The sequence below is a fragment of the Pseudophryne corroboree genome, chromosome 9 (assembly GCF_028390025.1).
Source record: "Pseudophryne corroboree isolate aPseCor3 chromosome 9, aPseCor3.hap2, whole genome shotgun sequence".
Taxonomy (NCBI): Eukaryota; Metazoa; Chordata; class Amphibia; order Anura; family Myobatrachidae; genus Pseudophryne; species Pseudophryne corroboree.
Window position 1 is genome coordinate 5,837,108 of NC_086452.1, and position 26,893 is coordinate 5,864,000.

Here is a 26,893-nt window from a genome sequence, read left to right on the forward strand (position 1 = left end):
GACGTAGGGGCAGAGAAAGAGGCAGCAGGGAAGTATGGACAGAAAGAGAAGCAGGGACGTAGGGACAGAGAGAGAAGAAGAAGGGACAGAGAAAGAAGAAGCAGGGATGTAGGGACAGAGAGAGGCAGCAGGGAAGTATGGACAGAAGCAGCAGGGATGTAGGGACACTGAGGCAGCAGGAATATAGAGTAGGGAGAGAGAGAGAGAGAGAGAGAGAGAGAGAGAAAAGAAGCAGGAGGGACGTAGGGGCAGAGAAAGAGAGGCAGCAGGGAAGTATGGACAGAAAGAGACGTAGGGACAGAGAGAGAGAAGAAGAAGGGACAGAGAGAGAGGAAGCAGGGATGTAGGGACCCTGAGGCAGCAGGAATATACAGTAGGGACAGAGAGAGAGAGAGAGAGAAAGAAGAAGCAGGGACGTAGGGGCAGAGAAAGAGAGGCAGCAGGGAAGTAGCACACACATAACCAACAATACATAGCACACACATAACCAATAATACATAGCATATACATAACCAACAATACATAGCACATACATAACCAACAATACATAGCATATACATAACTAACAATACATAGCATATACATAACCAACAATACATAGCACATACATAACCAACAATACATAGCATATACATAACTAACAATACATAGCATATACATAACCAACAATACATAGCACATACATAACCAACAATACATAGCACATACATAACCAACAATACATAGCACATACATAACCAACAATACATAGCATATACATAACCAACAATACATAGCACATATATAACCAACAATACATAGCATATACATTAACCCTCCATCCATGTACCCAGACAAGAAGACTTAGTCACTGGACCTGCAGTAATGGATCAGCTTCGTTATACCCCTTTCACACTGCATAAATAACCCGATATCGACCCGGGCATATTGCTGGGTCGACACGGGTCGGCGTGCAGTGTGAAAGGGCCATGGTCGAATTCCTAGGGCAAGATGAAAAACGCCCCTTCCCCCCCTGCCAAAAAAAACCCCCAAAAAATCTATAAAAGCATGATTTAAATCTTCTATAGATACTGTATATAAACTGGCTGATTGCTATAAAACGGCTTTCAGAATGGAATAAAAAAAATGTAATTGTTGCCTGGGGCTTTTTTTTTTACTATTTAAGCCAGGGATGTAAATGTACATGTAATACCACATAGTAGTACCCCACTTACACATTATGCCACACAGTAGTAGTAGCCCATATACACATTATGTCAACAGCAGTATACACATCATGCCACATGGTAGTAGTACTCCATACACACATTATGCCACATATTAGGGCACAAATACACATTATGCCACACATTTGGACCGTTCATCAGACAAACTTTATTACTGTACATCTTGACATTATAATGACCCTGCATTGCGAGATCCAACCAATAAGCTGCCTCTGCTCCCACACCGGCAACATCCAGCTCCAGTGTTTGAAGGGACACAGAGACAAAGAGTGGTGGAAGGAACACAGAGACAGAGTGTGACAGCAGGCACCCAGAAAGAGAGAGTGGCAGCAGGGACCCAGAGAGAGAGAGAGTGTCAGCAGGGACCCAGAGTGAGAGAGAGTGTCAGCAGGGACCCAGAGAGAGAGAGTGGCAGCAGGGACCCAGAGAGAGAGAGAGAGTGGCAGCAGGGACCCAGAGTGAGAGAGTGGCAGCAGGGACCCAGATTGAGAGAGTGGCAGCAGGGACCCAGAGTGAGTGGCAGCAGGGACCCAGAGTGAGAGAGAGAGAGAGTGGCAGCAGGGACCCAGAGTGAGAGAGAGAGTGGCAGCAAGGACCCAGAGTGAGAGAGAGAGTGGCAGCAAGGACCCAGAGTGAGAGAGAGAGTGGCAGCAGGGACCCAGAGTGAGAGAGAGAGTGGCAGCAGGGACCCAGAGTGAGAGAGTGGCAGCAGGGACCCAGAGTGAGAGAGAGAGAGAGAGAGAGAGAGAGAGAGAGAGAGAGAGAGAGTGGCAGCAGGGACCCGGAGTGAGAGAGTGGCAGCAGGGACCCAGAGTGAAGGAGAGAGAGTGAGAGAGAGAGTGGCAGCAGGAACCCAGAGTGAGAGAGAGAGAGTGGCAGCAGAAACCCAGAGTGAGAGAGAGAGAGAGAGTGGCAGCAGGGACCCAGAGTGAGAGAGAGAGAGAGAGTGGCAGCAGGGACTCAGAGTGAGAGAGAGAGAGTGGCAGCAGGGACCCAGAGAGAGAGAGAAAGTGAGAGAGGCAGCAGGGATGTAGGGACAGAGAGAGGCAGCAGGGATGTAGGGATGTGGAGACAGAGAAAGAGGCAGCAGGGATGTATGGACAGAAAAAGAGGCAGCAGGGATGTATGGACAGAGAAAGAGGCAGCAGGGACATAGGGACAGAGAGAGAGAGGCAACAGGGATGTAGGGACAGAGAGAGAGAAGAAGCAGGGACAGAGAGAGAGAGAGAGAGAGAGAGAGAAGAAGAAGCAGGGACGTAGGGGCAGAGAAAGAGGCAGCAGGGAAGTATGGACAGAAAGAGAAGCAGGGACGTAGGGACAGAGAGAGAGAAGAAGGGGCAGAGAAAGAAGAAGCAGGGATGTAGGGACAGAGAGAGGCAGCAGGGAAGTATGGACAGAAGCAGCAGGGATGCAGGGACACTGAGGCAGCAGGAATATAGAGTAGGGACAGAGAGAGAGAGAGAGAAAGAAGAAGCAGGGACGTAGGGGCAGAGAAAGAGAGGCAGCAGGGAAGTATGGACAGAAAGGGACGTAGGGACAGAGAGAGAGAAGAAGAAGGGACAGAGAGAGAGGAAGCAGGGATGTAGGGACACTGAGGCCGCAGGAATATACAGGAGAGAGAGAGAGAGAGAGAGAGAGAAAGAAGAAGCAGGGACGTAGGGGCAGAGAAAGAGAGGCAGCAGGGAAGTATGGACAGAAAGACGTAGGGACAGAGAGAGAGAAGAAGAAGGGACAGAGAGAGAGGAAGCAGGGATGTAGGGACAGAGAGAGGCAGCAGGGATGTAGGGACACTGAGGCAGCAGGAATATACAGTAGGGACAGAGAGAGAGAGAGGCAGCAGGAATATACAGTAGGGACAGAGAGAGAGAGGCAGCAGGGACAGAGAGCGAGAGAGAGGCAGCTATTAGTGGTGACAATGGGTGTGGGGTGAGAGGCTGTGAGTGATAAGGGGGGAAGCTGGTGTAGGGCGACAGGCTGTGATTGAGAAGGGGGGTAGCAGGTTTGGGGTGACAGACTGTAAGTGGAGATAGTGGGTATGGGCTGACAGGCTGTGAGTGGGGTCAGTGGGAGTGTCATGACAGGCTGTGGGGTGACCAGGAACAGAGCAGAGGACACGGGTGGGAGAGGAAGAGCAGAGAACAAAATACATGAAAAAAGCCGGATAAAAAATATACTCACCTGAAATCTAAGGCTTCTGTGACTGGATGCCTCTCCTCTGCCAGGGACACGCAGCTGTCAGCTGGGGAGTCTATAGGTCCTGCCGGCCCGTGGGGCACAATCAGGGCGGGTGAATCCTGACTGGGTGAACAGGCAATGGGTGGTCCGGTGCACAGTCTCTGGCCAGTGGCGGCGCCTTCTGCCAGACGTGACATGGCGCCCAGGACACATGCGCTGCTCACCCCACTCTAGTTACGTCTTTGGTGGGGACAGAGAGAGAGACAGCAGGGACAGACAGAGAGAGGCAGTAGGGATAGAGAGAGAGAGAGCAGGGTCGGAGATAGGGACAGAGAGAGAGAGAGAGCATGGTCAGAGACAGTAGGGACAGAGAGAGAGCAGAGTCAGAGAGAGACTGCTGGATATATATATATATATATATATATATATATAGATAGATATATATAGAGAGAGAGAGAGAGAGAGAGAGAGAGAGAGAGAGAGAGAGAGAGAGAGACATCATGGTCAGAGAGAGACAGTTGGTATAGAGAGAGAAAGACAGCAGGGTCAGAGAGAGACAGCAGGTAGAGAGAGACAGCAGGGACAGAGCAAGAGAGCAGGGTCAGAGGTAGTAGGGACAGAGATAGAGCAGGGTCAGAGATAGTAGGGACAGAGAGAGAGAGAGAGAGCATGGTCACAGACAGTAGGGGCAGAGAGAGACAGCTGATATATATATATATATATATATATATATATGAGAGAGACAGCATGGTTGGAGAGAGACAGCCGGTATAGAGAGAGAGACAACAGGGTCAGAGAGATACAGCAGGTACAGAGAGAGAGAGAGACAGTAATGACAGAGTGAGAGAGCAGGGTCAGAGACAGTAGGGACAGAGAGAGAGAGAGAGACAGTAGGGACAGAGTGAGAGAGCAGGATCAGAGACAGTAGGGACAGAGAGAGAGCAGGGTCAGAGAGAGATAGAGAGACAGTAGGTACAATATAACATTACCAAATTGCAGTAAGGAATTATGGTTCCACTCTGCCAAAGTCTCCCAGTCAGTGCAGCCATGCATGGGGGACGCCATGGAGGATAAGCAGGAGTCTTTTTTGTAATTTCTCATGCACCCCTGTGTGGACTTTATTATCCTGAACCTGTCTCAGCTGTTCTTTAGCAATCATCTTTGAGCCAGTGCAATAGGTGACTAGTGTGCCTTTAAAAGCCATAAAGTCTGTGGCAGGTACACATTACATCTAGCAGGCAGATGATGCAGCAGTGAAGTAGTCAGGTTTTAAGACTCTGTGATAGTGTAGGACCTGCATGAAGGTGGGGTACCTTGAAAATCGGTATGCAGGCTTCCGTGCATTGGCCAATCCACCAACTAAACCCCCATCATTTATTTATTGAATTGTTGAGGATAAGTGAGTTTACTTTGGTGAGTGCTGGGTTCTCTGTTTGTATTTATTAGAGCGATGTGGTCATGGGCTACATGCACCCCGCCCTGTGAGTGGTAAGTACAGCTGTGTACCCCGCTTCTGTGGTGGAGAGTGCAGTGTTACATGCACCCCACCCTGTGAGTGGTAAGTACATAGCTGTGCCCCGCTTCTGGTGTGGTGAGTGCTGTGGTTTTTCCTCTGTGTGTATGTATATGTATATATATATATATATATATATATATATATATATATACTGTCTCTCTCTGACTCTGCTCTCTCTCTGTCCCTACTGTCTCTGACCATGCTCTCTCTCTCTCTGACCCTGCTGCCTCTCTCTGTCCCTACTATCTCTGACCCTGCTCTCTCTCTGACCGTGCTCTCTCGCTCTGTCCCACAAGTACCAGCTCCAGACCTTCAACACTCCATGTCATCAACGCGTTTCCCCGCATGAGGGCGGCCTTGTCAAGAGACGCGTTGAGGACACAGGGCGTGGAAGGTCTGGACCTGGTACTTGTGCCTTTTGCCCATTCGTAAGCCTAGTTTGGAAGAGCGAGACTTGGTTGGCTGAGAACTCTGTCCGCTCACTAAGTGCCAGTGAGCGGGACTGTGTGCGCCGATGATCATTGGATTGGAACACTGCCCGGCACTGATTGTTTATACACCGCAGCTCCAACTGACTTTTATACATTCACACTACAGAGGCGTCTATTTGAATTAGACCCGGTGAGTGGGACTGTGTGCGCTGGTGATCACTTGCTCGGAATACTGTATGGTGCTTATTATTCAAACATCGCAGCCTTAACATTTATCAACGTACCCACACCACAGAGTCGTCTATCTGCATTTGCCATATAATGCAACACACTATCCTCCTCATTTTGAGCACTGTTACAATATGAACACTATTGGAATGCCAATCAGAGCGTAACTAGTAATTTAACGGGACTATACGGGTGTAGAGACTGACTGCTTGAGACTTGGTGACTAATTTTATATATAAGCAGCAAACTTTTTTGTAATCATATTTTATCATCTTTTTTTATGTTATTTGTGACTGTGTGGTCTGTATTGTTTATTAAATATTATATTTAAATTTAATTTAATTCACATTGTATATGAATTAAGGCACCACCTAATCAGTTTCTTATTCTGTTTTTAGTGTGTATTATGTTTACCTTTAGTTTACCTTTGGTTTAACGCTGGTATAATGCCAATATTATGATTCAAATCTGAATACACTTTTATGGCAGCACCAATAGCCAACTTTTCCAGATGCTGTGCAATTTTATTCTCACGCTGCAATGTACAGTAGCTCTGAGCTAGGACACACCCCTCCCACACCTAACTCTCTGCACATATTACATCTGGAACTTGGAAACTACAGACACACTGGTGCTGAAAAGATGAAGCTCACAGGTGGGAAGCTCAATTATAAGCTCACAGCTGCACTAAGATGCGGGCTCATAAACATGTCTGTAGGTTTCAGGAGCAGATTCCAGCAGGCTGGGAACTGGAGTTCACTGAGGAGTCTTGTAATCAGTGAAATGCAGCTAGGGCTGCACTGAGCTTGAGGAATAGACAAAACTGCAGCTAGGAACTCTGAGGCTTTTACCTGAATAGTGTCGAAGTCAAAATATTACATACACACTACACGTGGTCTCTGTGCGTGCGCATAATCGCCATGCGTACGCATACACGCAGCATGCACAGGTTATACGGTAGCATGCGCATTCGCACAGAGAAGCCACAAAGACATATTCAACACATTCATACAACACATAGACAAAACATGTTTAGCACCAAGACTTGTATTATAATTGTATTTATATAATAGACTTTAAAATTATATATATATGTATTATTGGAACGGAACAAGTTAATTATATCATGCTTAGTGTCAAAATGATCAGGATAATGTGTGGATTAATTTGATAGCTATGGGTAAATTGTAGCACATTGCAACGATTAGTTATGACCAAATGTATTAATACAAAGAACTTCCTGAGACTTGAAACTGGCCTCACAGCATGGCCCTGGGGGCAAACACATGCGTTTAAACATAGGACAAAAGCCCTCACACTGACCTATGAGCCGTCGAATTCTTGTGAGGTCTGGCCTCTGGACCAATGGAAGAAGATGAAACCCACTGTTGTATACACCCATTATTTTACTGTATAAAAATAGAGACCCAGAAGCAGGCAGCTCTCTGATACATTCTCATTCACTCTCACACACACACACCCTTATCAGAAGTGTCCTACCTGATGGCTGGCTGCCTGAAACCAGTGAAACTAAGCGTATGTATATTGGCTGTAACCGATTCTTATGTAACTGCAACTGCTTCTTTTATAACTGTAACTGTGTAACAATATTTATACATGTTATTTTGTATGCATAACTTTTTATATCAAATATATATATCTCTGAGCGTTGGACCTCAGCATACAATGTGTGCGACTGCTTGCTTTCTCTTAAGGGATATAGTGCTGCGACGTTCAGTGCACTTTTATCAAAGATGGTAATAAGATGCGCCTTGCGTCCGTAGTATATATATTAACGCTGGCATTTAAATGTTTATTTAAAATAATTAGAAATTCACAATAGACACAGGGAACTCAGGAGAAATATGTGTATTTAAAAGCTTGCAGGAAGGAAACCCAGCAATACAGAAGAACTGAAATAGCACTTAGGAACTGCAGACTTGCTGCTAAGCAGGAGACAGGAACTAGCAATGTAACCTATTGCTCTGGCAGTGAGTTGGAGTACTGGAATCTTTTATATAGAAGCTGCAGGTCACAGATTGGCTGCCAGAGTCAGCTGAGGCAAGGAGCACTCTGACTGGAGGAGATGCGGTCAGCTGACAAGATACAACAGACAACATCCGTGCATCAGCTCCACAACACAAGTGAAATAAGAAAACCTGACCTGCAGGACAGGCAGCAAAGATATGGCACATGATGAAGTTCAAGAGTATTGACAACAACATTGTATAGACTAATATAAAGAAGATAATTATACCTTACCTCTCCCTCATATCAATATCATATTTGTATTTTTTCTAATCATTTTTATAGTCTAAACTCACCAAATGTGCAGTGCTCCTCTGGAATACAGAGACAATCAGGGAGAAAGTAGAGGTGAGACAGCTATGAACTGAAAATACAGGGAATGACATGGAGAGAGCAGAGGTGAGGCAGCTACGAGCTCAGCCTCTCCTCCTGGATCCTGGGGCGGTGCAATACAGTTTCCAATAATATTGCAAAACACAGCACAAGGGGAGGGGCTATGAGATCACTGAGGGGGCGTGGCTTGGTGCAATGTCAGGTGACCTGTCCAGGAATTTCCCCTGCACACAACCAGGAGCATTCAACATGAAAAAGAAGCCAGTGTTGTCACAAGAGGTATGTGGGCCGCTCCCAGGTGTCACCCTTCTAGAGGGTACACCAAAATACCTCCACAGTGACAGAAGCTTTGTCCTGCAGTGTGACATTAACCTGCAGCACATGGCTCCTGTTACTGAGAAGGAGCCTGGCAGTGCTGGCAGCTCTCATGATGCCCCAGAGTAAGGTAATCGGGGTCCCCCTTTAGTGTTGCCAGTGGGGTTTCCACAAGGCCACGGTACTTTATGCAAAACTGTGCCCTCTTTGTCTCTTGACTGCACTAGGTGTCACTGACCACTATACTGCCAGTGTTGGTATTAAGTATTCCCAATAAGGTATCTGTAATTTACTGCATATTTACAATGGTCACTGTAGCCTATTGTACAATTTTCATAAGTTAAGAACTAAAGGGTAACCTTATTCCAGAAGCAATGAAGACTATCTCTATTATAGAGCTTAGTTTGGTGTTACTGGCCTTCAGCACACAAGGGGTTTCTAGTGTTCCCCCCAGGACTTTTTGGGGGCAGGGCGCTGGTGCTGCGGGGGCACTTTGTGCGCACGAACCAAAGGCTTGTGCGCACATAAAGGGGGGCATGGCCAGCCTGGGAGAGGGTGTGGGCCCGTTGGCATCATTACTGGGGGCATGCAGGTGCTGGGCTTTCCCCAAGCTCTCCTGTATGCCGTATTTACATGGTGGCATCAGGCACTGGGCAGGCTGTTTTAGTAGTGCGCCAAACAGCCTTGCGTGAACATTAGGTTTCTGTATTTGCAAGGAGTATCAATAAGTTCTACTTAGTGCTACTTTAGGCAGAAGAATATAGTAAGAAAGAGGACCCCTGTGCTGAAGAGCTTACAATCTAATTAAGCTGTCAGAAACAAACACCTATAGGCTGGTGAAAAAAACAGTTACCATTTAAAAGGGCTATATGCAATTCATGGTGCAGTCAGGATTAGTATGTACATCAGTGATAATGACTGAGATTGTAGCATTGCAATGTAGATTATATGTATATTCCCAAATATCTCAGGTAGAAATAGAGACTGACCTTTGGGCAGGCTCCGCCCATCGCAGAAGGTGATTGGCTGGCTGAGCTCACGAGCCACTCCTGGTACAGGGGGATAGAGGCGCATACTCTCCTTAATACACATGGTGGTGTACGGCATCTTACCCAGATCCTCCCTGCTCACACACAAAGGAGGAATATGACATATATACTGCTTAGTTTTTATACTGTAGTGTGAAATAGTATGAGTGTATTCATCAGTGTTTTCCTACAAATACCTTTATGTGAGTGTACTGTGTGGTAGAACCTGGGTAAGAGAGTAACCTCTATATGATGGCAGCCACATTACTATATACTAGTTTCCATGTTATTTAGACTCATGGCTCTGTGAAACGCGTGGATGCCATGTGTGGTGCTTGGAAGTGGGTTATTACAAGTCTTGCCCATGCCCCTCCATACATTACATTGCATTAACATTCTGGTCCCAATGTAATAACCTGCGGTTTGCAGACTTTTTGAATATTTCAGCAATTAAGCCGCACGTTTTGAAGTGACGCCTCGTTCCAGTACAATGTCGTGTCCTGTTTGTTATTTGTTTCTCCAATTCTCTGCTGCTAAAGTGCTCAAATTCCTTTATTTAATCAGGTAGCTCAGTATTTATACCTGTGATTTCCATGTCCTCTATCACGATCAGTGGATAATAACACCCTCAGTCTTACCTTGCCTGTGCACCTGGCTATCTTGCTGTGGAAGACTGCAGGAACATTTCCTTGCTGTTTCTTGGATCCTAATCTGACCTACATTTCTAGACTGCAATCGATATTTGCCTGCCTTGACCTTGACCTCTTCTCAATACATTTCTCTGCTTCCTGCCCTTACTCTGGCATACTGTATCTTCAACTGCACTTCCCTGATGCCTGCCCTAAACATGGCCTATTCCTGACCACACCTCCCTGCTTCCTGCTCTGGCCTATACCTGACCACACTTCCCTGCTTATTGCACTTACTCTGGCCAATACCTGACCACACTTTCTTGCGGCTTATACCTGACCATATTTCCCGACTTCATGTCCTTACTCTGGCTTATACCTGACCATACTTACATGCTTCCTGCCCTGACTCAGGCCTATACCTGACCATAGTTCACTGCTTCCTGTCCTTACGCTGGCCTATACCTGACCATACTTACATACTTCCTGTCCTTACTCTGGCTTATACCTGACCATACTTCCCTGCTTCCTGCCCAGACTCAGGCCTATACCTGACCATAGTTCCCGTTCCCTGCTTCCTGTCCTTACTCTGGCCTATACCTGACCACACTTTCCTGTTTCGTGCCCTTACTCTGGCCTATACATGACCATACTTCCCTGCTTCCTATCCTTACTCTGGTCCATACCGGACTACATTTCCCTGCTTCCTGCCCTTACTCTGGGCTATATATGACCACACTTCCCTGCTTCCTGTCCTTACTCTGGGCAATACTTGACCATACTTCCCTGCTTCCTGTCCTTACTCTGGCCTATACCTGACCATAGTTCCCCGATTCCTGTCCTTACTCTGGCCTATTCCTGACCACACTTCCCTGCTTCCTGCGCTTACTCTGGCCTATACATGACCATACTTCCCTGCTTCCTGCTCTTACTCTGCCCTACACCTGACCACACTTCCCTGCTTCCTGCCTTTGTTCTGGCCTATACCTGACCATACTTCCCTGCTTCCTGTCCTAACTCTGGTCTATACCCGACCACACTTCCCCTGTTTCCTGTCCTTATTCTTGCTTATTCTCAACTACACTCCCCTGATGTTTTGGATCAGAATGATTTTGAGGATTTGGATATTTGTAAATCTTTATGGGTTGATGGTAATAATTCAGCTCCAGGTAAAGTAACTCATATATATCATGGCAATTGTACTCATTGTAATTTGGGATAATCAAAAAGTATCAATATCCTCTATATTTAAATGAAAATTATCTCTTCATCCTTATCATATCACACAAGGGTTTTACATATTTATAAATTGGGGATGACGGGCTTCAAAAAACATCAAAATAGAATAAAAATAGATAATGTCATAATCTAAATCAACGTAAACTTAGGACATTATATACTTTGATATAACATCTGAAGCTATGCAAGAAGATGTGGAAGTCCATAGTGTAATATACCTTACTTTGTGAAGGAATCTTATTATCTACAAGAGAATCACACATTTTATAATAACCATATGATTTTATAAATGTGCATCAGCCTCAGCTGAAGGTTTTTTTTAATGTTGCTGAGGCAGACGGGGCGATCTCTCTATAGGTATAGTATTCTTTATATAGAGCACCCAATCACAGCCAGTAATTGTCATTGATTAAAACACTTCACAAATCCCCATGGGCAACCAAGACTATTTAGTGTCTCTCATATCACATTTGTCACATAGCATAATATCTGGTATAGCAACTTCTTAATGGCTTAAATGTGAAATGCAAATTATATACTCCATGTGGAAGATATACATTCTAATTATTATTATTATTATTATTACTTAGAACAAAAAGTTAGGATTTTTGAGAAAAAAAACAAATGTATTTTGGATTATATCAAATTTATTTTCAAACATAAGATTTTGTTTAGAATTACGTATAGGTGAAGGGAATGGCTATGGGCACCAGAGTGCAGCCAATCTGCATATAGGACAATTTGAGAAATAATGCATCCGATCCTGTCCCTATAGTGCAGATCTGTGTTCTATGGCTGATAGTACCGAACAAGATTGAGATTTTAGAACAATGAAAAGTAATATTTAATGTTTTATAAGAATTTCATTGGAATTTCTTATGAGAAAGTATAACTGTTTATAATAAAGCATTTATTTGAACCTATAATAAGTAACATGATAAAGTGATATTACATTTCCATAAGTAGCACAAAAGTTTACCTACAAACACTAATCTGCACATACTGTATAATATGCATATTCGATCTGTTCTTATAACACTTTGTGTAAGTGTACAGTAAATGCTGTCCCCACATGTCTTGTAACTTTATGTGTGAATCCTTGTATTCTTCAGTCATTAGAAAAAAGTCCTAATAATCCATCTTGGAAAATGAAAACTTGACATGGAGACAAAAGAACAAGTACTCACCACTCCACGGTGTTCCGCTCCCCCAGGACCTCTTGGATCTCCTCCCGGCATTTCTCCTGGTGCTCCGGGTACTTGGCCAAACAGTATAATGTCCAGGAGATCCCGCTGGCTGTGGTGTCATGTCCCTCAAACATGAACGTGTCCACCTCCGCCTGCAGATCCTCATCGGACAGGCCCCGTCCGTTCTCATCCTGGGGAATTATAAAGAAAAAGTTTTTATTCTCTGTTTTTGTGAATGGGAAATCTTTGAGGCATATTCTATAGAACTGACGTAGACCAAAATTGAGTAAGAGTAACATGCAAACCTGTAAATCGCGTTCTACAAAAAGTTACATCCAGGTTAGTTGTTTTTAATTTGTGCATGTTAAAATGTTAACATGGCAAATGTGTGTAATGTAAATGCATACAGCAATCAGAGTCATTTTTGTAGAATATGTTATTGTTGTGAATTAAAGACCTGAACTATGCCAAATATAAGACTTCACACTGTAATGGGTCAATTCAATTAGATGTGAGTTGCCATTGTAATGGTGTGGAACGGATCTGCAATTCGCCCCCCTCATGGCCTGCTCTTACTATGGACTTGTGGGTTTTGTACTCAGCAAATAAAAAATGCAAGCCCAACGGCATTGTAAATGCATCATATAATTGATGCCAGTAAGTTGCGTCTAATTGAATCAATCCCTATGTAGTCCTAGTAAATGGGTGATTTTCTATGTATATTATGGGACATTACAAAATGAAAAACAAAATTGGGGTGCAAGCAAAAATGAGCTACAGTATGTACATAGTACATAGTTAGTGAGGTTGAAAAGAGGCAAATTGCCCATCGGGTTCAACCTGTATTCTGCGTTAATCTGTACAGTATACCTACCGTATAAGCTACATTGTATTAGTGTGTGATAACTGAATCTCCCCCATTGGCCTAAGGACCCAGAGAAGTGAGAAAGTACCCCGCTGTAATAGTGCAGGGGTTGGGGAAGGTAATAGCAGGACACTCAGTACCTTGGCATATAATAGGATGTCCAGAAAATCCAAGTGTCTCCTCTGCTTCACCTTCTCCAGCTCAGTCTCCTGCTTCAGCGCTTCTTTTCTCAGTTTTATTACATTATCTATAATGGAAACATTTTATTATTTACCATTTAATAAGCAAAATCAAGACATGTACCACCCACTGCTGATCATATGCCCTCCCTCCAATCACCCCAAATCAGAATATTGGGGGCATAACTGAGCCAGCATTACACTCCAGTACACTGCATAGTGTTCCAGTGCACTGGAATCACCGTGTACAATGTTTTATCACGCTGGTGTTATAATAACGGTGGCAGCCTGAGTAGTAGATTGTAGAGAGAAACAGGCATATTACCAGCTCTCCCGTAGAGGGAATCATCTTCCTTATGCCCCACTTTCTGTCATCCTAAACCAGAGCTGTTACATTGTAACAATGTTCAAGAGTTTATATAAAATACAAATTTAAGTTTGTAAGATTATTAAAATAAGAGTTATGGTAAAGCTTACCCTTGTTAACTCTTTTTTCTTAGAGGTCCATGGGATCCACAAGGATGACCTTGGGTTATGATAGTGAATACCAGGATCAGGCACCAAACAGTTAAGCTTTTAAGCTCCTAAAATGCACTGGTCCTTCTCCCTCATACCCCACCCACAGCTCAGGCTCAGGTTTTTTTAATAAGCCCAAGGCAGGAGAGGAAAGTAGGAAGAATAGTACACACAGGAAACACACTCACAAACAGGAGATGGGAACTGGTGACCAAGAACAGTAACCCATTGAAGATAAATGCGTCAGGGTGGGTGCCCTGTGGATCCTATGGATCTCGACGAAAAAGAGCTCACAAGTGTAAGTTTTACCATAACTCTTATTTTCTTCTCAGGGTCCATAGCCATCCACAGGGATGACCTTGGGGATGTCCCAGAGCAGTTAAATTATGGACTCTCCTAAGTTGCATCCAAATGAGGCTTTGTGAAAGGTAAATGTATCAAAGGCAAAGAACCTGTGTGGACAGAAGACCACGTGTGGACACAAGACCACGTGGCTGCCTTGCATAGTTGTTCAGCAGATGCGCCACAACGGGCTGCCCAGGAAGGTCCCACAGAGTTAGTACAATGAGCAACGACTGTATCAGGAACAGGGAGATCAGCTTGTGAGATTGTCATGCAAAGCCATCTGGCCAGTCTGTTTGTTAGCTGGCCAGCCCCACTTGTGGAATCCATAGAGGACAAAGAGTGAATCCGTTTTCCTGATGGAACTAGTATGGTCTACGCAGATCTGAAGAGCATGTACCACATCCAAGGAGACCTCACCTGCCGAGAGGTCTGGTGATTGGAAGGCCGGAACTATTTCTTTGTTAAAATGGAAACTGGATACCATCTTGAGGAGGTAACCTTGTTTGGTCCACAGGACTGCTCTGTCATGATGGAAGATCAATAATGGAAAGTGGCAGGAACGCGCTCCGAAGTCTGACACCCTTCTTGCCGAGTCGATAGCCAAAAGAAAAAAGTGTCTTTGCCGTCAACCATTTGAGGTCAACAGAGTCCAGCGGTTTAAACAATGAGTGCTGCAAGGTACGGAGAACTAGAAACAAATCCCATGGATTCACCGGAGGAACAAAGGGAGGTTGAATCCACAGTACCCCTTGTAGGAAGGAATGCACATTCGGCAACAGAGCAATCTGTTTCTGGAACCAAACTGACAGAGCCAAAACCTGTACTTTCAGAGAAGCAAGGCGGAGGCTGAGGTCCAAACCTGCCTGGAGAAAGGCAAGGATTCTGAAAATCCAAAAACCCAGAGGGTCAAATTGTCATTGAGCACACCACTGGAAGTACGTATGCCAAACTCGGTAATCGATACGGGCTGAAGCATGCTTTCGTGCCCGGAGCATTGTCTGAATGACAGAACTGGAGAACCCTTAGACCTTAAGAGGGATAACTCAAGAGCCTCATCATCAAAGACAGGTGAGCTTAGACTGGGTGTAGACAAGGACCCCGAGACAAGAGGTCTGGTCGAAGAAGAAGTGGAAAGGGAACTTCTATGGATAGACTGTAAAATCTGAACCAATGGCGCCTGGGCCAGGACAGAGCTATCAAGATCATGGTGCCGCCTTACTGCTTGAATTTGTGAAGTACTATGGGAAGGAGAGAGACTGGAGGGAAGAGGTACACTAGATAGGTCCACGAAAACTGCTCCTTGATCCCTTGTCCTAGAATGTATATTTGCAGCTTGTAGTTGTGTCTGGAGGCCATGAGGTCTACTTCTGGAAGACCACATTTGTCCACCAGAAGCTGAAAGACTTCTGGATGTAGAGACCACTCTCCGGCATGCACATCCTGGTGACTGAGGAAGTCTGCTTCCCAGTTGAGGATTCTCAGTATGAAGACCATGAGAGATGGCTTGGAGATGGCGTTATGCCCATTTGAGAATTTGTGCTACTTCCGTCATTGCCAAAACACTGCAAGTGCCTCTCTGGTGATTGAGATAGACCATTGCCATGGCGTTGTCTGACTGAACTTGAACAGGACAACCCTGATGAATGTCCTGAGCCAGAGTAAGGGCCCTATAGACAGCTCAAAGTTCCAGAACATTGATTGGTAGGCCCCATTGGGCAGGAGTCAAATGGCCTTGAAAGGTGTGACTTCCAGTGACTGCTTCCCACCCATGGAGGTTGGCGTCCATGGTGAGAAGGACCCAATCCGGAATCCAGAATGGACAGCACTTGTCCGCCATGAGAGGGATCTGATCTTCCGGAGAGAGGATCATCGTCTGGGATTTTATCTGCTTGAGTTGGCCATTTCACCGGGATAGGATCAGGTGCTGTAGAGGCCTGAAGTGGAACGGAGTATATTCCACCATGTTAAAAGTAGACACCATGGATCCCCAGGGTCTGCATTGCGGAGTGAATGGACACAACTGTGGAACAGCCTGCGTACCAATAGGTGCAGTGCCGCAATCTTGTCCATAGGTAGGAAGAGTCTCTGTATGCGAGTATCCAGAAGAGCTCCCAGATATACCATGCTCTGAGAGGGGATCAGGGAAGACTTTTTCCAGTTGATTAGCTAACCATGTCTCAGCAGGAAGGCTATGGTTACCTGAAGATGGCGGCTGAGGACCTCCGGAGAGTTTGCCAGAAGCAGCAGGTCGTCCAGGTAAGGGAGTACTCTGATTCCCTGCCGATGAAGCTGAGCCATCATAAGTTTGGTAAAGGCCCTCGGAGCCGTAGAAAGTCCAAAAGGCAGAGCCTGAAATTGGAAATGTTGTTGTAGGAGCACAAACCAAAAGGTATTGCTGATGAGAGGGTGCTATAGGTACATGTAGGTAAATTTCCTGGATGTCCAGAGAGACCATAAAGTCCTCAGGCTGCATAGGACAATGGAACGGAGAGTTTCCATACGAAACCTGGTTCACTGACTTGAGATTAAGGATGGGCCAGTGGGTCCCATTGGGTTTCTGAACTAAGAAGAGTGTTGAGTAAAAGCCCTTGCCCTGTTGTGACAGGAATTATCACACCTGATTGTAGTAAGGAGTGAATAGCCATCTGGAGAGCCTGGGCTTTGCAGAGGCCTGCGAGGGCTTGTATGAAAGTACAGCTGGGGAGGTCGTCTTATGAAAAGGCGGGCGTACCCATGAGACACCCCTTCCTGCACCCAGACATTTGACACCAATAGTGTGCAAACTGAAGAAGTTGGTGTCCTACCCTGGGATTTCCCAGGAGGAGGCCTGTCCCGTCAGGCTGAGGGTATATCCTCAGGCTTGGCGGTTGGGCATCTGGAGGCCCAGGCTTGGGCTAAGAGGCCATTGTGAAGTGTGACAGTCGAGAAAAGGCTTGACCTCTGGCCATGGTGAGTCCAAGGCCAGGAAGAGGAGGCTGAGGGCAGGAAAGCTATTTTAGAGTAGTGATAAATCATGTCCAGCTCGGGTCCAAAAAGAATCTCCCCTGTGTAAGGGAGTGTTATAATGATGACACCAAATAAAAAAAACTGAGGAGCCTGAGCTGTGGACGGTGTCCGAGGGAGAAGAACCAGTGCATATTGGGAGCTTAAAAGCTTAACTGTTTGGTGCCTGATCCTGGTCTCCACCATCATACCCCCAAGGTCATCCCTGTGGATGCTTATGGATCCTGAAGAAGAACATACAATTCTGGCACCCCGACTCCTGCCTGCTGTGAATTGAAAAGTGAAAAATAAAATACCGAAACTCACACGTGTGCTCATGCGCTGTTTTCAGCGCTTTCCGAAAGCGCGCTCCATGTGGGCTCAGGTGGTAGATGAGAGAATTATGGTAGGGGTAACAGCGGGACCTCTGGTCCACCAGGAAGGACAGCTCATACACAGCTTTGATGTATTCATTCTCACTGCACAAAGGGGAACAGAAGTAACATACAGTAATAACAGGTACAGTATGTAGGGTGCAGTACCTCATTGTGGACACTAGGTGTCATGCTTTATATTACTGTCCATAGAGCACTGAAGTCATTATTATATGATATGTGTGTGAGTTGCCCACAGCAACAGGAAAGAGCTGAAACAACTTGAGACCCGTAACTATAATTCAGAGACAATATTCACTGACAATATAGCGAACATTTGGGTCTATAGGTCTATATGGTCTCAGTGTTTCCAGATACTTAACATCTGCTGAATAATACTAAATGTGCTGTACATAACATGGGACAGAGGCCTCTCAGCACTGGATGGGCCGTATGCAGATGTACGTGGCCCCCCCCTCCCTGGATACAATATCGCTGGTGCATGCAGAGACAGTCACAGTGACACACGCTACGCCAGAGTCTGTGCAGGCAGAGACAGTCACAGTGACGCACGCTACGCCAGAGTCTGTGCAGGCAGAGACAGTCACAGTGACGCACGCTACGCCAGAGTCTGTGCAGGGAGAGACAGTCACAGTGACACACGCTACGCCAGAGTCTGTGCAGGCAGAGACAGTCACAGTGACGCACGCTACGCCAGAGTCTGTACAGGCAGAGACAGTCACAGTGACGCACGCTACGCCAGAGTCTGTGCAGGCAGAGACAGTCACAGTGACACACGCTACGCCAGAGTCTGTGCAGGCAGAGACAGTCACAGTGACGCACGCTACGCCAGAGTCTGTACAGGCAGAGACAGTCACAGTGACGCACGCTACGCCAGAGTCTGTGCAGGGAGAGACAGTCACAGTGACGCACGCTACGCCAGAGTCTGTGCAGCAGAGACAGTCACAGTGACACACGCTACGCCAGAGTCTGTGCAGGCAGAGACAGTCACAGTGACGCACGCTACGCCAGAGTCTGTACAGGCAGAGACAGTCACAGTGACGCACGCTACGCCAGAGTCTGTGCAGGGAGAGACAGTCACAGTGACGCACGCTACGCCAGAGTCTGTGCAGGCAGAGACAGTCACAGTGACACACGCTACGCCAGAGTCTGTGCAGGGAGAGACAGTCACAGTGACGCACGCTACGCCAGAGTCTGTGCAGGCAGAGACAGTCACAGTGACGCACGCTACGCCAGAGTCTGTGCGGGCAGAGACAGTCACAGTGACACACGCTACGCCAGAGTCTGTGCATGCAGAGACAGTCACAGTGACACACGCTACGCCAGAGTCTGTGCAGGCAGAGACAGTCACAGTGACGCACGCTACGCCAGAGTCTGTACAGGGAGAGACAGTCACAGTGACGCACGCTACGCCAGAGTCTGTGCAGGGAGAGACAGTCACAGTGACGCACGCTACGCCAGAGTCTGTGCAGGGAGAGACAGTCACAGTGACGCACGCTACGCCAGAGTCTGTGCAGGGAGAGACAGTCACAGTGACGCACGCTACGCCAGAGTCTGTACAGGGAGAGACAGTCACAGTGACGCACGCTACACCAGAGTCTGTGCAGGCAGAGACAGTCACAGTGACACACGCTACGCCAGAGTCTGTGCATGCAGAGACAGTCACAGTGACACACGCTACTCCAGAGTCTGTGCAGGGAGAGACAGTCACAGTGACGCACACTACGCCAGAGTCTGTGCAGGGAGAGACAGTCACAGTGACACACGCTACGCCAGAGTCTGTGCAGGCAGAGACAGTCACAGTGACGCACGCTACGCCAGAGTCTGTGCAGGCAGAGACAGTCACAGTGACGCACGCTACGCCAGAGTCTGTGCAGGGAGAGACAGTCACAGTGACGCACGCTACGCCAGAGTATGTGCAGGCAGAGACAGTCACAGTGACGCACGCTACGCCAGAGTCTGTGCAGGGAGAGACAGTCACAGTGACACACGCTACGCCAGAGTCTGTGCAGGGAGAGACAGTCACAGTGACGCACGCTACGCCAGAGTCTGTGCAGGGAGAGACAGTCACAGTGACGCACGCTACGCCAGAGTCTGTACAGGGAGAGACAGTCACAGTGACGCACGCTACGCCAGAGTCTGTACAGGGAGAGACAGTCACAGTGACGCACGCTACGCCAGAGTCTGTGCAGGGAGAGACAGTCACAGTGACGCACGCTACGCCAGAGTCTGTGCAGGGAGAGACAGTCACAGTGACGCACGCTACGCCAGAGTCTGTGCAGGGAGAGACAGTCACAGTGACGCACGCTACGCCAGAGTCTGTACAGGGAGAGACAGTCACAGTGACGCACGCTACGCCAGAGTCTGTGCAGGCAGAGACAGTCACAGTGACGCACGCTACGCCAGAGTCTGTACAGGCAGAGACAGTCACAGTGACGCACGCTACGCCAGAGTCTGTGCAGGGAGAGACAGTCACAGTGACGCACGCTACGCCAGAGTCTGTGCAGGCAGAGACAGTCACAGTGACGCACGCTACGCCAGAGTCTGTGCAGGGAGAGACAGTCACAGTGACGCACGCTACGCCAGAGTCTGTACAGGGAGAGACAGTCACAGTGACACACGCTACGCCAGAGTCTGTGCAGGGAGAGACAGTCACAGTGACACACGCTACGCCAGAGTCTGTGCAGGCAGAGACAGTCACAGTGACGCACGCTACGCCAGAGTCTGTGCAGGGAGAGACAGTCACAGTGACGCACGCTACGCCAGAGTCTGTGCAGGCAGAGACAGTCACAGTGACGCACGCTACGCCAGAGTCTGTGCGGGCAGAGACAGTCACAGTGACGCACGCTACGCCAGAGTCTGTGCAGGGAGAGACAGTCACAGTGACGCACGCTACGCCAGAGTCTGTGCGGGCAGAGACAGTCACAGTGACGCACGCTACGCCAGAGTCTGTGCAGGGAGAGACAGTCACAGTGACGCACGCTACGCCAGAGTCTGTACAGGCAGAGACAGTCACAGTGACGCACGCTACGCCAGAGTCTGTGCGGGCAGAGACAGTCACAGTCACGCACGCTACGCCAGAGTCTGTGCATGCAGAGACAGTCACAGTGACACACGCTACGCCAGAGTCTGTACAGGGAGAGACAGTCACAGTGACGCACGCTACGCCAGAGTCTGTGCAGGCAGAGACAGTCACAGTGACGCACGCTACGCCAGAGTCTGTACAGGGAGAGACAGTCACAGTGACACACGCTACGCCAGAGTCTGTACAGGCAGAGACAGTCACAGTGACACACGCTACGCCAGAGTCTGTGCAGGGAGAGACAGTCACAGTGACACACGCTACGCCAGAGTCTGTACAGGCAGAGACAGTCACAGTGACGCACGCTACGCCAGAGTCTGTGCAGGCAGAGACAGTCACAGTGACGCACGCTACGCCAGAGTCTGTGCAGGCAGAGACAGTCACAGTGACGCACGCTACGCCAGAGTCTGTGCAGGGAGAGACAGTCACAGTGACACACGCTACGCCAGAGTCTGTACAGGCAGAGACAGTCACAGTGACGCACGCTACGCCAGAGTCTGTGCAGGCAGAGACAGTCACAGTGACGCACGCTACGCCAGAGTCTGTGCAGGCAGAGACAGTCACAGTGACGCACGCTACGCCAGAGTCTGTGCAGGGAGAGACAGTCACAGTGACGCACGCTACGCCAGAGTCTGTACAGGGAGAGACAGTCACAGTGACGCACGCTACGCCAGAGTCTGTGCAGGGAGAGACAGTCACAGTGACACACGCTACGCCAGAGTCTGTGCAGGGAGAGACAGTCACAGTGACGCACGCTACACCAGAGTCTGTGCAGGGAGAGACAGTCACAGTGACGCACGCTACGCCAGAGTCTGTGCAGGAAGAGACAGTCACAGTGACGCACGCTACGCCAGAGTCTGTGCAGAGAGAGACAGTCACAGTGACGCACGCTACGCCAGAGTCTGTACAGGGAGAGACAGTCACAGAGACGCACGCTACGCCAGAGTCTGTGCAGGGAGAGACAGTCACAGTGACGCACGCTACGCCAGAGTCTGTGCAGGGAGAGACAGTCACAGTGACGCACGCTACGCCAGAGTCTGTGCAGGCAGAGACAGTCACAGTGACGCACACTACGCCAGAGTCTGTGCAGGGAGAGACAGTCACAGTGACGCACGCTACGCCAGAGTCTGTGCAGGGAGAGACAGTCACAGTGACACACGCTACGCCAGAGTCTGTACAGGCAGAGACAGTCACAGTGACGCACGCTACGCCAGAGTGTGTGCAGGGAGAGACAGTCACAGTGACGCACGCTACGCCAGAGTCTGTACAGGCAGAGACAGTCACAGTGACGCACGCTACGCCAGAGTCTGTGCAGGGAGAGACAGTCACAGTGACGCACGCTACGCCAGAGTCTGTGCAGGGAGAGACAGTCACAGTGACGCACGCTACGCCAGAGTCTGTGCAGGGAGAGACAGTCACAGTGACGCACGCTACGCCAGAGTCTGTGCAGGGAGAGACAGTCACAGTGACGCACGCTACGCCAGAGTCTGTGCAGGGAGAGACAGTCACAGTGACGCACGCTACGCCAGAGTCTGTGCAGGGAGAGACAGTCACAGTGACGCACGCTACACCAGAGTCTGTGCAGGGAGAGACAGTCACAGTGACGCACGCTACGCCAGAGTCTGTGCAGGGAGAGACAGTCACAGTGACGCACTCTACGCCAGAGTCTGTGCAGGGAGAGACAGTCACAGTGACGCACGCTACGCCAGAGTCTGTGCAGGGAGAGACAGTCACAGTGACGCACGCTACACCAGAGTCTGTGCAGGCAGAGACAGTCACAGTGACGCACGCTACGCCAGAGTCTGTGCAGGGAGAGACAGTCACAGTGACACACGCTACGCCAGAGTCTGTACAGGCAGAGACAGTCACAGTGACGCACGCTACGCCAGAGTCTGTGCAGGGAGAGACAGTCACAGTGACGCACGCTACGCCAGAGTCTGTGCAGGGAGAGACAGTCACAGTGACGCACGCTACACCAGAGTCTGTGCAGGCAGAGACAGTCACAGTGACGCACGCTACGTCAGAGTCTGTGCAGGGAGAGACAGTCACAGTGACACACGCTACGCCAGAGTCTGTACAGGCAGAGACAGTCACAGTGACGCACGCTACGCCAGAGTCTGTGCAGGCAGAGACAGTCACAGTGACGCACGCTACGCCAGAGTCTGTGCAGGAAGAGACAGTCACAGTGACGCACGCTACGCCAGAGTCTGTGCAGGGAGAGACAGTCACAGTGACGCACGCTACGCCAGAGTCTGTGCAGGGAGAGACAGTCACAGTGACGCACGCTACGCCAGAGTCTGTGCAGGGAGAGACAGTCACAGTGACGCACGCTACGCCAGAGTCTGTGCAGGCAGAGACAGTCACAGTGACGCACGCTACTCCAGAGTCTGTACAGGGAGAGACAGTCACAGTGACGCACGCTACGCCAGAGTCTGTGCAGGGAGAGACAGTCACAGTGACGCACGCTACGCCAGAGTCTGTGCAGGCAGAGACAGTCACAGTGACGCACGCTACGCCAGAGTCTGTGCAGGGAGAGACAGTCACAGTGACGCACGCTACGCCAGAGTCTGTGCAGGGAGAGACAGTCACAGTGACGCACGCTACGCCAGAGTCTGTGCAGGGAGAGACAGTCACAGTGACGCACGCTACGCCAGAGTCTGTGCGGGCAGAGACAGTCACAGTGACGCACGCTACGCCAGAGTCTGTGCATGCAGAGACAGTCACAGTGACACACGCTACGCCAGAGTCTGTGCAGGGAGAGACAGTCACAGTGACGCACGCTACGCCAGAGTCTGTGCGGGCAGAGACAGTCACAGTGACGCACGCTACGCCAGAGTCTGTGCAGGCAGAGACAGTCACAGTGACGCACGCTACGCCAGAGTCTGTGCAGGGAGAGACAGTCACAGTGACGCACGCTACGCCAGAGTCTGTGCAGGGAGAGACAGTCACAGTGACGCACGCTACACCAGAGTCTGTGCAGGGAGAGACAGTCACAGTGACGCACGCTACACCAGAGTCTGTGCAGGGAGAGACAGTCACAGTGACGCACACTACGCCAGAGTCTGTGCAGGGAGAGACAGTCACAGTGACGCACGCTACGCCAGAGTCTGTGCAGGGAGAGACAGTCACAGTGATGCACGCTACACCAGAGTCTGTGCAGGGAGAGACAGTCACAGTGACGCACGCTACACCAGAGTCTGTGCAGGCAGAGACAGTCACAGTGACGCACGCTACGCCAGAGTCTGTGCAGGGAGAGACAGTCACAGTGACGCACTGTATGAGGAGCACTAAGTGTCCACCATGTACCAACCTGTCCTTCTGGCAGTTGCTCTCGTAGCTGAAGGCACATTTCATAATGCTGTCCAGGGTCATGAGGCTGACATAATGGAAGAGCTCCAGCGGCTTCTGATCGGGGACCAGCTTCTCCCATGTGTCCTAAACAAGATACAAAGTGATGTACTAACACTGTAGGGATCTAGACCTCTAGCTGTCACATAGTATAGGGATGTATGAGTGGCTAGTAGTGACATGTTATTATCAGATTAGTAAGCGGATCATACGTGTACATATCCATGGGAGAGTATGACCAGTATGTAATCTGTTGGCTTATAGTAGGTAGAGTTTACACGGAAGTGCCAAAGTCACAGGATAGGTGACTAGTATCATGTAGGTTCCCCTCTAGCCCAAAGTGCAGCAACTCTATGTGGCATCGATTCCACAAGAGGACGGAAGACCTCTGGAGAGATGTTGACCCATGCCGTCTTCCGGCAGCGGACCCAACTCATGCCACGTGAACACACCCCACACCATAATGGAACCACCACCAGCCTGCATGGTGCCTTGTTGACAATTGGGGTCATGGCCTTATTGGGTCTGCACCACACTGGAACCATTCCATCAGCCCGAAACAACTGGAGCCGTGACACATCGGACCATGCCACATGTTGCCAGCCCACCAGGATCCTATTACCAATGTCATGAGCCCAGGTGAGGCGCTGTGTCCGGGGTCGTAATGGTAAAAAGGGCAGTCTGGTGGATCTTCTGCCCCCACATCCCATGGAAGCTAAAGACCGCTACACTGACCTGCTAGATATGCGTCTAGTACCTCCTGCATTGAATGTAGATGTGATTTGAGCCAGTGTCGCTTGTCTGCTACCATGGACAATTTGGGCCACAGGCCACTGGCCACGATCATTAAGCACCCCTGGTCAGCCACTGCACTGTCTACGGTCTAGTAATGCCTTCCATGAGGAATATTCCCAAAACACGTGACCCCATAGATGGATGTCCCATCCATCAGGCACCCATTATCATGCCCCGCTCCAACTCTGATAATTCACGCCGCATAGCCATGAGTAGCTTAGCCGGTGTTCAGACTGTCTCACAAGATGTCAGATTACAACTGACGCAGGTCTGGCCATTTCTAAGACATCACAGTATGGTGGCACCACCTACCATGACCTTTACATACTGCCATCCTATGACTGTTGGCACTTCAGTTGTATATACACAGATGTGTCTTCATATACCGATCCTATCTCTCCCACCCCTCATATACATCCCTAAGCCCAGTATCCCTCTCGTCCACCCCGCCTGCTGTCTCACATCATCACCCAGGAGCCTGACTACTGAATGGACAATGCTGAATGAGCGAAACGCGCCGATGGTACACCTGCCCAGGAGAATGTGTACAAGTCACAAACAGGGTTAGGTCATTAGTGGTCAGTGGCCCTCATTCCGAGTTGTTCGCTCGCAAGCTGCTTTTAGCAGCTTTACACACGCTAAGCCGCCGCCTACTGGGAGTGAATCTTAGCATATTAAAATTGCGAACGAAAGATTAGCAGAATTGCGAATAGACACTTCTTAGCAGTTTCTGAGTAGCTCCAGACTTACTCGGCATCTGCGATCAGTTCAGTGCTTGTCGTTCCTGGTTTGACGTCACAAACACACCCAGCGTTCGCCCAGACACTCCTCTGTTTCTCCAGCCACTCCCGCGTTTTTCCCAGAAACTGTAGCGTTTTTTCGCACACTCCCATAAAACGGCCAGTTTCCGCCCAGAAACACCCACTTCCTGTCAATCACACTACGATCACCAGAACGAAGAAAAAACCTCGTAATGCCGTGAGTAAAATTCCTAACTGCATAGCAAATTTACTTGGCGCAGTCGCACCGCGGACATTGCGCATGCGCATTAGCGACTATTCGCTCCGTTGCGACAACAAAATAACGAGCGAACAACTCGGAATGACCCCCAATGTCTGGTTCCTCTAATGTCCCACATTCATCCGCCCTCCCATCACCACCAGCACCACCCACGCTCCTGGAGAAAAGCAAATCCTCAGAGTTATATTCCGGCTTCAACAATTCTATGTTGTATTCACTTTTTTTGTTACAAGAAGTCATTAGGGACTAGGTGACAAGAGTTTAATCTACAGGAAGTCAATCATCGCAACATACCCAAACATCGCAACATACCCAGTCATCGCAACATACCCAGTCATCGCAACATACCCAGTCATCGCAACATACCCAGTCATCGCAACATACCCAGTCATCGCAACGTACCCAGTCATCGCAACGTACCCAGTCATCGCAACATACCCATTCCTTGCAACATACCCATTCCTTGCAACATACCCATTCCTTGCAACATACCCATTCCTTGCAACATACCCAATCATCGCAACATACCCAATCATCGCAACATACCCAATCATCGCAACATACCCGCTCTCAGGCAATGACCATAATTGTCTAACTCTGGGGCTGTCACAATTCCCTGTCTCCCGTCTTCCCCCATTTAGTGAATGCATCCTCCCCTTACCAGCATGGTATTGGTGCAGTCTGACATCAGTCCGATATACGGCTTCAGGACGTCATAGTGGAAGGCCGGAGTCAGCAGCTTGCGGTGCTGGGACCATTTTGGTCCTGATAACACCAGCAGCCCTTTCCCTGGTGACACAGACGCAGTAGTTAGGGCAGAGCAGTGGAGATATACAGTGACCTTTACAGGCAAATGCATGGGGGGTTTCTGGTTGCCCGAAAACCACCCTCCTCTTGGCCAGCAGCTCATATTATGAAACAGTATATAATACGATTACTAGCACTGCCGCCACAACATGCAGAGTAAGGGACAAGAGCGGAGCTGCTGCACATGCCCCGTGGTAGCAGCTTCTTCTACCAAGTTTGCTGTG

At 48.8% G+C, this 26,893-nt stretch overlaps 1 protein-coding gene across 3 annotated transcripts in view; it reads right to left on the reverse strand.

Moving 5' to 3' along the window:
* Positions 1 to 26,893, reverse strand: part of LOC134957213 (cytochrome P450 4B1-like) — a 97,710-nt gene that overhangs the window by 49,852 nt on the left and 20,965 nt on the right. For 2 of the 3 annotated variants that reach the window (XM_063938913.1, XM_063938914.1), the window contains exons 4-9: positions 26,524 to 26,651; positions 24,010 to 24,134; positions 17,550 to 17,701; positions 13,341 to 13,447; positions 12,336 to 12,526; positions 9,242 to 9,375 (exon numbers count right to left, since the gene is read on the reverse strand). In XM_063938913.1, the coding sequence (XP_063794983.1) occupies positions 9,242 to 9,375; positions 12,336 to 12,526; positions 13,341 to 13,447; positions 17,550 to 17,701; positions 24,010 to 24,134; positions 26,524 to 26,651 (837 nt within the window). Of the gene's footprint in view, positions 1 to 7,578; positions 7,673 to 9,241; positions 9,376 to 12,335; positions 12,527 to 13,340; positions 13,448 to 17,549; positions 17,702 to 24,009; positions 24,135 to 26,523; positions 26,652 to 26,893 lie in introns of those variants that run through there. The other variant, XM_063938915.1, reaches the window with a different exon arrangement.